This window comes from Epinephelus moara, chromosome 1 (genome assembly GCF_006386435.1).
Source record: "Epinephelus moara isolate mb chromosome 1, YSFRI_EMoa_1.0, whole genome shotgun sequence".
NCBI lineage: Eukaryota > Metazoa > Chordata > Actinopteri > Perciformes > Serranidae > Epinephelus > Epinephelus moara.
In genome coordinates this window covers 31405501-31415571 of record NC_065506.1, presented here as the reverse complement: position 1 = coordinate 31415571, position 10071 = coordinate 31405501, and the positions used below count along the sequence as shown (strand labels likewise).

The window sequence follows — 10071 nt, the reverse complement described above, 5'->3', positions numbered from 1 at the left end:
ATGAGTGATTCTTCCTCTAAAGGTCCAGTGTGTGGGATTTATGAGCGTCTATTGGCAAAGATGATACATAATATTCATAAATATGTTTTCATTAGACTGTAATCTCACTGCTAGATGCCACTAAATCCCACTGGACCGCTAAAGGAACAGCCCAGCATTTTGAGGGATACACGTATTAACTTATTTGCTAAGTTAAATGAGAAAAGTGATACCAATGAAATGAAATAAAAAAAACAAGTCGTGCTTTTATATGTGTCATCAGTGCATCGTACCCTTATACAAAGGTTCATATGATATCTGAAGAAATGCATGTATAATGGTCTGTATGATCACTAATGAATTAGCGAACCACAAAGGGCTGGCTCATGATTACTTGGGCTAGATACAAATTCTGGCGCATTACTTTTTTTAGGTGTACGCACAAACGGTACATGAAAACAACCTGATCAGTGAGCTGGGGTTGAATTTAGTTACCTCAAGACAGAGCCAGGCTAGCTGTTTCCAGTCTTTGTGCTAAGCTAAGCTAAGCTAAGCTAAGCTGCTGGCTGTAGCCTCATACAGGCATATATTCACAAGGCACTTTATTAGGTACACCTTGCTAGTACCAGGTTGGACACCTTTTGCCTTCAGAACTACCTTAATAATTTGTGGTATGAATTCAACAAGGTGCTGGAAACATTCCTCAGAGATGTTGGTCCATATTGACATGATAGCATCACACAGTTGCTGCAGATTTGTCGGCCATGATGTGAATCTCCCGTTCCACCACATCCCAAAGGTGCTCTATTGGATTGAGATCTGGTGACTGTGGAGGCCATTGGAGTACAGTGAACTCATTGTCATGTTCAAGAAACCAGTTTGAGATGATTTGAGCTTTGTGACATGGTGCGTTATCCTGCTGGAAGTAGCCATCAGAAGATGGGTACACTGTGGTCATAAAGGGATGGACACGGTCAGCAACAATACTCAGGTAGGCTGTGGTGTTTAAACCATGCTCAGTTGGTACTAAGGGGCCCAAAGTGTGCCAAGAAAATATCCCCCACACCATTACACCACCACCACCCGCCTGAACTGTTGATACAAGGCAGGATGGATCCATGCTTTCATGTTGTTTACACCAAATTCTGACCCTACCAACTGAATGTGGCAGCAGAAATCCAGACTCATCAGACCAGCAACGTTTTTCCAATCTTCTATTGTCCAGTTTTGGTGAGCCTGTGTGAATTGTTAGCTGACAGGAGTGGCACCTGGTGTGGTCTTCTGCTGCTGTAGCCCATCTGCCTCAAGGTTGGACGTGTTGTTGGTTCAGAGATGGTCTTCTGCACACCTTGGTTGTAACGAGTAGAGATGGTTGTGTGTGAGAATCCCAGTAGATCAGTAGTTTCTGAGATACTCAGACCAGCCTGTCTGGCACCAACAACCATGCCACGTTCAATGTCACCTTTCTTCCTCGTTCTGATGCTCACTTTAAACTTCAGCAGGTCGTCTACATGCCTAAATGCATTGAGTTGCTGCCATGTGATTGGCTGACTAGATATCTGCGGTAATGAGTAGTTAAACAGGTGTACCTTTTAAAGTGGCTTGTGAGTGTATATGAAGGATGTATTAATCATCTCATATCTTTTAGCAAGAAAGCAAACACACACATTTCTCAAAATGTTGAACTATTCCTTTAAAAGGTAAGTTTTGTTTGTCATGTAAAAATGCATGTATGGCCCAGACAGATGCACTACGCTGACGTATATGAAAAAAATATGTCCACACTGCAAATGAAAACAGCTTTGCATTGTTTCATGTTTACTGCAGTCCTTGTTTAATCAATAGACGTATTGCTGTTTGAAGCAGGTTTAATGTGACTTATGAATTGTGAAATGTTTTGCAGTTGCCTTGCTGGTTCTCAGTTACAATATGAGCTTCACCAATGCTGCCACTGTTTGTCAGATGATTATCAGAGAGCCAAGCTAAACTGTTTCACAGTTTCACCCATCTGAAAACATCATGTGGAAAAACCACACCCCCACTTCTTTATCTGACTTCTATGAGGTTCTCAGTCCTTTTTGTTATTGTTAAACCTGATTGTTGAGTTATTTCTGCAAGTCTGCAAGGTTCCCTCATGCTTGCATTTTTCATGCTTATGCTCCACAGTGAAATCCCACAGTATACACAATACTGATAAACGCAAATGTTATGGCACAGCCACCGCTGTCCTTACACCCTGTGAAAGAGCCCTGTTGTAAATGGGACATCTCAGATAACATGGGAATGGAAGGAGAATGTTCGTACGTTTAAAGGCCTTCGAATTTTATTTTCTGCTCTCACACCTAAACAAAGAGAAACACATCTTGTTAATTAATTATTCATGTGTTGTTCTCCCTGTGAACAGTGTGATGTGTCTGTATCAGAGAAGCTGGAGAAGGAATAAAAAAAACATTACTAAAGACATGCAGGTTGCATTGAGCTCGACGCAGACACTGTGAGAGAAAGTGTGAAAGATTTAGCACATAGAGGCTGATATGAAGAAAACTGTGTTATCTCCAGCTCTGCAAATTGGCTAATTTGGCTCTCTTTATCTCCCTCCTGCACTCTGTGTGGTTATTTGTATGTGTGTGTGTGCGTGTGTGCATTTTGAGCACTTGGCTGGCAGAGTTTTCTTGCAGAAAAAAAAAAAGGCATGCATCAAGCAAAATGTGTTTTGGAGGTGGTTTTTATCAAGGACTCACACACACACACACGCACACACACAAGGTCTGTATTAGAAATAGCTGCTTGGCAGAGAAACTCCTCCTCCAAGAGGAACCAAAAAAGGATATTTAAATTTAATAAAGTGTTTTATGCGTCTTTTAACCAACGTTTGTGTCATCATTTCACATGGTCTGAATCTAATGCAGGAGACAGAAGGTACTAAATGGCGTCTTTGCCTTTTAGAGCAGTTTAAAGTGCTCACCCATCATTGTTTTCTCATGATAATTCATGCAACATGAAACACACTGTGAGGACAAATGTGTCTGATTTTGCTGAGCCCCAGTTGCTGTATTTTTTGTCGAGGCCAGTGGAGCAACTACATCCTGTTTCTGGAGATCTCACCAGAGGAAGAGTCGCGGTCGATCCTTCCTTTTTCCTGTCCAGATGGCAGCATCAGCTGACAGCAGATACGAGGTCTCTTGCAAAGACAAGTCTATCTTTGAAGTAGCTCATTGGTGGCAGAAGCGTGTGTGGGCGGCTTGGTTGTTGGGGGGGGTACGCGGGTGTATGTGTGTGCATCTTTGTGTGTATGTGCGTGTATGTCTTCACATGAATTTGTGTGCCTATAGCGAGTCAAGGAACAAATCAACCACAATGTCTTTTTTACAGTAACAGCTTCAGTGCTGCGGGACATCTGACAAATAAATGATTCATTTTGCAGATTTTTTTGTTACACATTTGTTTCTGAGCACACTCGAACAGCCCACACAAAGCCCTTTTCTGTATTAGACTTGATCCTAGGGATAGTTTGGATTTGTGCCCCAGGATCCCACAAGGGAACAGACATTTGATTACTGTACTTGTCAGCCAAAGAGAAATCCCCCCTCCTCCTTCCCATCCTGCCCAGGGGAGATAACAGAGCTCTTCTGTGCTGCAGAGAAAGACAAGCTCTGCCAGATGGGCTACCAAATTCTACTTTTGACTACAATTTATTGGCATTTATCTTAATCTTAGCATGAAATGGACATAAAGTATCACCCTTATGTAAAAAGAGAAGTCTTTGAAACGGCAGAGAACTTGTATAAAGCTCAGAGTACTTTGCATGATCTACATGGAGGGGAAATGACAATGTTCACTCTTCCTAAAGTTGGTTTCAGTATGATCAGTATCTAATAAAAAAGCAAATTCTCGACGGAGTTTTGAACTGAGTCAACGTGTCTGCATTTGGTGTTTTTTAATACCATGACTGATGGAAGCCTTTACTAGGAAACACATGACTTGACAGATTGCGACTGATAAAATGTGGCTACCGTGAAGTTAAGTTGATGCTACACTTCTGCAGTAACAAAGTTATTTAAAATCATTTCTCTCCCTCCTCTTGATTTGGTGACCTCTGAATTTATAATGTGATAAATGTCAGGTTTAATGTTAATAACAACATGATGTGACTTAATTCAGGTCAGATTCTCATCAAACCCTTTTTTGGAGGCATTTTAGTCCACTGAGGTCGTTTCTCATTCAGCAGGAGGTGGATTTGATGTCTAATGTGTCCAAACTTGCAAAAGTATCCCTGAGTGAGGTCAGAAGTGCCAAAAATAGGACAAGAGGATGTCTTCAGGGGATCAGACAACCATGCAAGGGCCTAGGTTTTATTTTAACACTGGGGAGGACACATGTGACTCTCCTCCAGGAAATTTGGAGCATCAAATGCTTAATTTTCTGCGTGCTGGTGAATTTGTATGCACTAATTTGTGCCTTTTGAGCATCAATTTACGATAGAAATGTCCCAAATGAAAAAAAGTCCACGGCTACTTTGATGCTTTTATTTGGGGCGGATGCACATGATCTTAATATTGAAGCATTAAAAAAAGGACAAAGCACTCCGTCTTTGGGTGAAATAATCTCATATATTTATCCTTTGAGCACAGGCAATCTAACAGACCAATGCACATCTACTCCTAAAGGTCTCGACACTACGCCTTCGATACACATTAGTCTGTTAGATTGCCTGTGCTCAGCGAATATATTTATGAGGTCATTTCACCTGAAGACAGAGCGCCTTGGGTGTGTTTCTCATGGTTGCCTGCACCATTTTAAGACTTTCTGGATCCTGTTTTTTGTACTTTTCATCAAAGAGCACCTGTTGAACCAGCCGTCAGAGCCAAGCTTTGCTTCCTCCTTGCATTTCGAACTATCTAAATTTAATTTTTGATGAATCATTTAGTCTATAAAAGGTCAAAAAATGTTGACAAATGCACATAATAATCACCCAGAACCCAAAGTGACGTCTTGAAATAGTGTCTTTAGTCCTACTAACAGTCCAAAACCCAAAGACTCTTCATTTACTGTCATAAATGACTGCAAATAACAGCATATTCTCATATTCAAGAAGCTGTAACCAGTAAATTTCTGCTTGAATAATGACTGAAATGACTACAAAATTATCAAAATAGCTCGCAACTGGGGGGACCATTAGCTCACCTGGTAGAGCAGGGGCCTCATGTACAAAGGCTGAGTCCGTCCTGCAGCATCCATGGGTTCAACTCCAACTCACAGCCATTTGCTGAATGCACACCCCCCTTAATGCTGTAACTGTCTTGTCAAATAAAGGCAGAATGCCCAAAAAACATCGTCAAAAAAATGCTGGCAATTAATTTTAATATTTTCTTGACTGAAAACTGATTAATCGACTAATTGTTGCAGCTCTACTAGTGACCGGAGAAAAAATAAAGTATGTTTGTGCTTACTTGCATGAAAATAACTGACAATATCTCAAGAAAAACAGATGTTAAGAAAGTTTCCACAGTGAACTCAAGGGGACAATGAGATGGATAGTGTTACAAAGTCACACTTTATTTGCTGTAGCTTTATATCTAAAAAGAAAACAATGACAACAGCTCATAGATGGCACATAACAATGAAGCACGGTGGAAAAAGTCCCAATGTGTAATCCTCTAAAGCAGCGATGCGGTGTGTGCGTTTATATAAGTGAATTAAACATATAAAGTACTGTATGGAAAATGCAACTTACTGTCTCCATCAATCCCCCAAATTAAAGACACGAGAAGCAATTAAAACATCTATTTACAGCACACATGTCCTGGTTAATGTGTTCAGAGCCTCAGTAGCCTCTCCACTATGACATGACAATGCAAGCACAGCCCAGTGAGGATCAGAAGAAACCAGCCTCTAACATTTCTGCCATGTTGGGTAACCACTTAAGTCATTTACTTAAAAACAAAGCATTCTCTGTTACAGATTTAAAGGCAGTGGAGCCAGCAGGGAGACTAAAATAACCCCTGTAACATGTCAAAAAAATTCTTCTCACTAACCAATGAGATTTATGTTGGGAGTCTGGAGTCCTTTTGCAGGGGAGAGAGGAAAATGGCAGAAAAGTTACACAGTGGCTGATCCAATACAAGAAAATGAAACTACACAAGGGTGAAAACTGCCAGTTTGGGATGTTGATTAAAGTAAGAACTATTATGACTGATGTTTGCTCCAAGTGTTAATTATAGTAAGAGGTGAGCAGGGAGCAGTCCTGCAGATTTCAGTCATCGGGAGAAGACATACTCGGTGTAACTGGTCCACAGTTTGTCTTCCCCAGGGTCGTTACTGGCGTATGAGCAGGTCCCAGTAGAGTTGCAGGCCACCATGTGGAAACCAGCCTCTGCCAGGCGGTCAAACGCCTGCTCCAGAAAGTTATACTTGAGGTAATACCTGGCGGTGTATTTGTCCGGCGGGCGGTCCGGGTCTCGGCTCTCATTCAGGGTGTCTCCAAACACCTCTTTAGCCAGAGAGATCTTGCTGCACACGGTTATTCTGGCCACCCTGCGGAATTTTGCGTCCGCCTGGATGTCCCTCCCGATGGTGTAGCTGCCTCTGTACCCGATGGTGATGTAGCCGGCGCTGGCCCCAGGAGAGCGCAGCGTCCTGTCCGAGGAGGAGGTGGTGGTGGCCGGGCTGGTGAGCTCAGCCTCCTCGCTGTCCTCCGTGTCCGTGTCTTTGCTGACGGCTGCCAGGCGCCTCGACAGCTCCGGCAGCTGGAAGAAGTCCGCTTCTCTCTGCAGCCTCCTCCTCTCTTTGAAAAACTCGGGCAGGAAAAGCTCAGAGTCCCGCAGATAGTCCAGAATGTAGCGGAAGAGAAAGCCGTCCCGGTCGAAGAAGAAGCGGCCCTTGCTGTCTTTTGGCAGGTCGCCCGGGGAGCTCTGGGTGAACTTGGTCCACAGCAGGGAGTTGGGCACGGTCGTGAGAGTCTCAAGTCGGGTCACATACACCTGTCCACCCACGTTTAACTCCACTATCTCAGGGAAAGTTGAACTTTGGCTGCCGGTTTGTGCCATGTCTGTGTGTCCCTGGAGGTGCCCTAACAAGGACGGGGAGTTGTTGGAGAGACTCCTCACTGTACTGAAATGTTTGTATTGGTTTGGCTGTGTGGGAGGAGAAGGAAAAGGACGGCCAACAGACACATTAACTGTTCACTGGAAAGCCCTGAGAAAACACAATGATGCCTTCAAGGGCTCTATGTAAGCCTCAACTTCCTCCTGCTACACTGATAAACAATCTTTATGTCATGCATGTGTGAAAGTGACAAATAGGCTACGCCTGTTTTACTCATGTAGGCTATTGTGCTCAGAGACCAAAATTTAGATGAGAAGATTAAAAACACTCAAATATTTGAACTCTAAGGTTAGTTTAGCTTCACATTAAAGGTCCAGCGTGTAGGATTTAGGCGGATATAACAGCATAACAGTGTTGGGGAGTAACTAGTTACATGTAACTGAGTTACTTAATAAGATTACACAGTTGATATAATTTCAATCCATTACAGTGACTGAGAAAGACTGTGTAATTAAATTTACAGTTACAAATCAAGATGTTGGTGATTACATGGGGGTTACATCCAAATATATTCTGTCAGTAAAAAGCTTAAATGTAGAAAATAATCCTCATTATACTGAAAAACTTTTAATAGAAGTTTGACAGTGCTGAGTACTGTTGTACCTGGTTTAAAATTTACAGTACATTTTTTAGTAGTTTTCAGTTTTATTGCCCAGGTTAAAACATTTAAAGTAATCAAGAAGTAATGAAATATAACAAGTGATATTACTTTGATGTAGTAATTAAAATAGTTATATTTCTTATTACATTTTTAACAAGGGTCTCCAGAAGCCTAATCTGTCACCAATTATATTTCAAAAGTAACCTTCTCAACACTGTAAATGAAATATAACATTCATACCTTTGTTTTTATTACTTTATAATCACCTTAAACTAAAGGTGCTTTCACACCTGCCCTGTTTGGTTCGGTTCAGTCGAACTGAAGTTTGCTTGCTCCCTAAGTGCGGTTCATTTGGGCAGGTGTGAACACAGCAATAGCACTTGGGTGCGCACCAAAACAACCAGATCAAGACCTTCTTGAAGAGGTGGTCTCGGTCCCGTTACAAATGAACTCTGGTGCGGTTCATTTGTGGTGAGAACGTGTTCCGACCTCGATCCGAACCAACAGCAGTCACATGACACATTGTTTGGGTTAAACATGAGCATGTTACAGTCCTGGAGGATTATTAATGTGCACCTCCTCCTGTACTGCCTTAATATGCACATTCAGCACATCCAATGCATCAAAACATTGTTTTCTAGTTGGAGCCGCGCCTCGTTTTCAAACTGTATGGTTTGTTTACTTCCTGGATTTTTCCCACATGGAAATTCTGACCAATCAAGAGCAGCTTTCTCATGCAAGGCATTTGATCTGGTCCGTGTTTAAATGCTGCCGTGAGAACATGAACCAACTCTAGGTAATTATGCAACTTTGTAACAAAATTAGTCCCTGATTGGACCAAAGCACGTGTTGGGACATACCAACACATCAGTGGAGATGATGTGTTGAATTAAATCATGTGGCTAATAAACTGCTCTTGTAGTTGGAAGAAGTCATCTCAATATTAGTTATATGTGGCAATATTCCCAAACATGGGGCAAAGGCATTTTTCTTTCATAGTACTCCTGTAACGTTATCCCCATCACTTGCAGTCACCATGTTTCTCATCTCAGCTGCCTGTTCCATCAGTAGAGACTGACCCCTGGTGGTGCATGCTGTGCACTGCATCGCCTAAATACAGCATCTCTGTGTAACTTTAATTGAAAGAGGTGCGTTTGTATTTTTGACAGTATTCAAAATAATTTCTAAACACCCCAGTATACTGTAATACTGCACAAGCCCATTACACATCAGCGATATAATAAAGCACTCACAGGGAGCACTCTGCTGCCTGATGAGTACTTTGCCCTGCTTGTTCTTTGGTGCTTCAGTCAAAATATAATCGCAGGACCTAAACTTGTGATGAGGTTTCAATTATGTGTGGTTAACAAAAGTACAGATCACACCTTCTGTGAAACCCACTCATGTAATGACGCCTGTAAAGTGCACTGTAAACTCACTTTTCATGACAAGTGAAGATTTGGAAACACTGTGGAGTTTTTTTAAGCTATGATGGATGGTTAATGTCTTTATTGCCTGCCCTTATGCCTTTACGACAGGTCAGGTAAGGATCTGTTTATCTCTATAGCAGGATGTTCGTGTCTTATTGCAGCACAATACATAACACGTAAAAAGGTCAAGGTGTAATGTTCATTTGCATGTATCCCATCAGGCTGCAGAAACAGATACAGTGTGGTCTGTTCAAGTTTTATCAATACACTCATTATGTTTACACAAAGCGCTGTGATGTTAACAACACATCATAACCTGTCACATAAAATGAGTGGAGTCATGGTCACTAAATGTGGGATTCAATGGTTGTTCTTGACTTTGGAAACAGCAGCTTCACCTCATGATCAATTTAGTGCTGCAGATGTTCTGGGGCTTTTAAAAATAGGCTATAATATGATCCTCTTCAGCAGGAGTCTCTCCAGGTGTCATGACATTGTAGTTGTTTAAATGTACTTTTTATTGAGGCCTGAAAGGACTTCTCGACTATGTTGGCTTAAACCTTGTTCCCAGAAAACAAAACCCCCCTCAAAACAACTGGTTACACTCCATCTGTCAGAAGACTGATAATATGTTTAAAAGCTGTACAGCTACTTAATGGACTCTGCGATTGTTTTGTCAACATAATGTCCGATGGCTGTTATTATAGGTCTGTATTCATTCATTCCTTATCTGTTACGGCCTTTCTTGGTGCAGGGTTGCAGGGGGGTGGCATTCCCAGCTGACACTGGGTGAGAGGCGGGTACACTCCGGACAGCTGCATTATAGATGCTAACTTTTTGAATGCATTATTTGTGTGGTGTTATGTGTTATCGGCTTCAAAGTGTGCGATTTTATTTCATGAATCAAGAAGTTAGGCTGCATGCTAAAGTTTTAGGGGAGCAGGGGCGTTACAGTAT

At 41.9% G+C, this 10071-nt stretch overlaps 1 protein-coding gene across 1 annotated transcript; it reads right to left on the bottom strand.

Moving 5' to 3' along the window:
* Positions 1–5514: 5514 nt before the first annotated feature.
* On the bottom strand, positions 5515–7182 carry LOC126394656 (BTB/POZ domain-containing protein KCTD12-like). The gene has a single exon (XM_050051599.1). The coding sequence runs from the start codon at positions 7023–7025 to the stop codon at positions 6237–6239; it is 789 nt and encodes a 262-aa protein (XP_049907556.1). The 5' UTR covers positions 7026–7182; the 3' UTR covers positions 5515–6236.
* Between the last annotated feature and the right edge of the window lie 2889 nt (positions 7183–10071).

Coding starts and splice junctions, on each gene's coding strand:
- LOC126394656 (XM_050051599.1), bottom strand. CDS start 7,025: ATGGCACAAACCGGCAGCCAAAGTTCAACTTTCCCTGAGATAGTGGAG.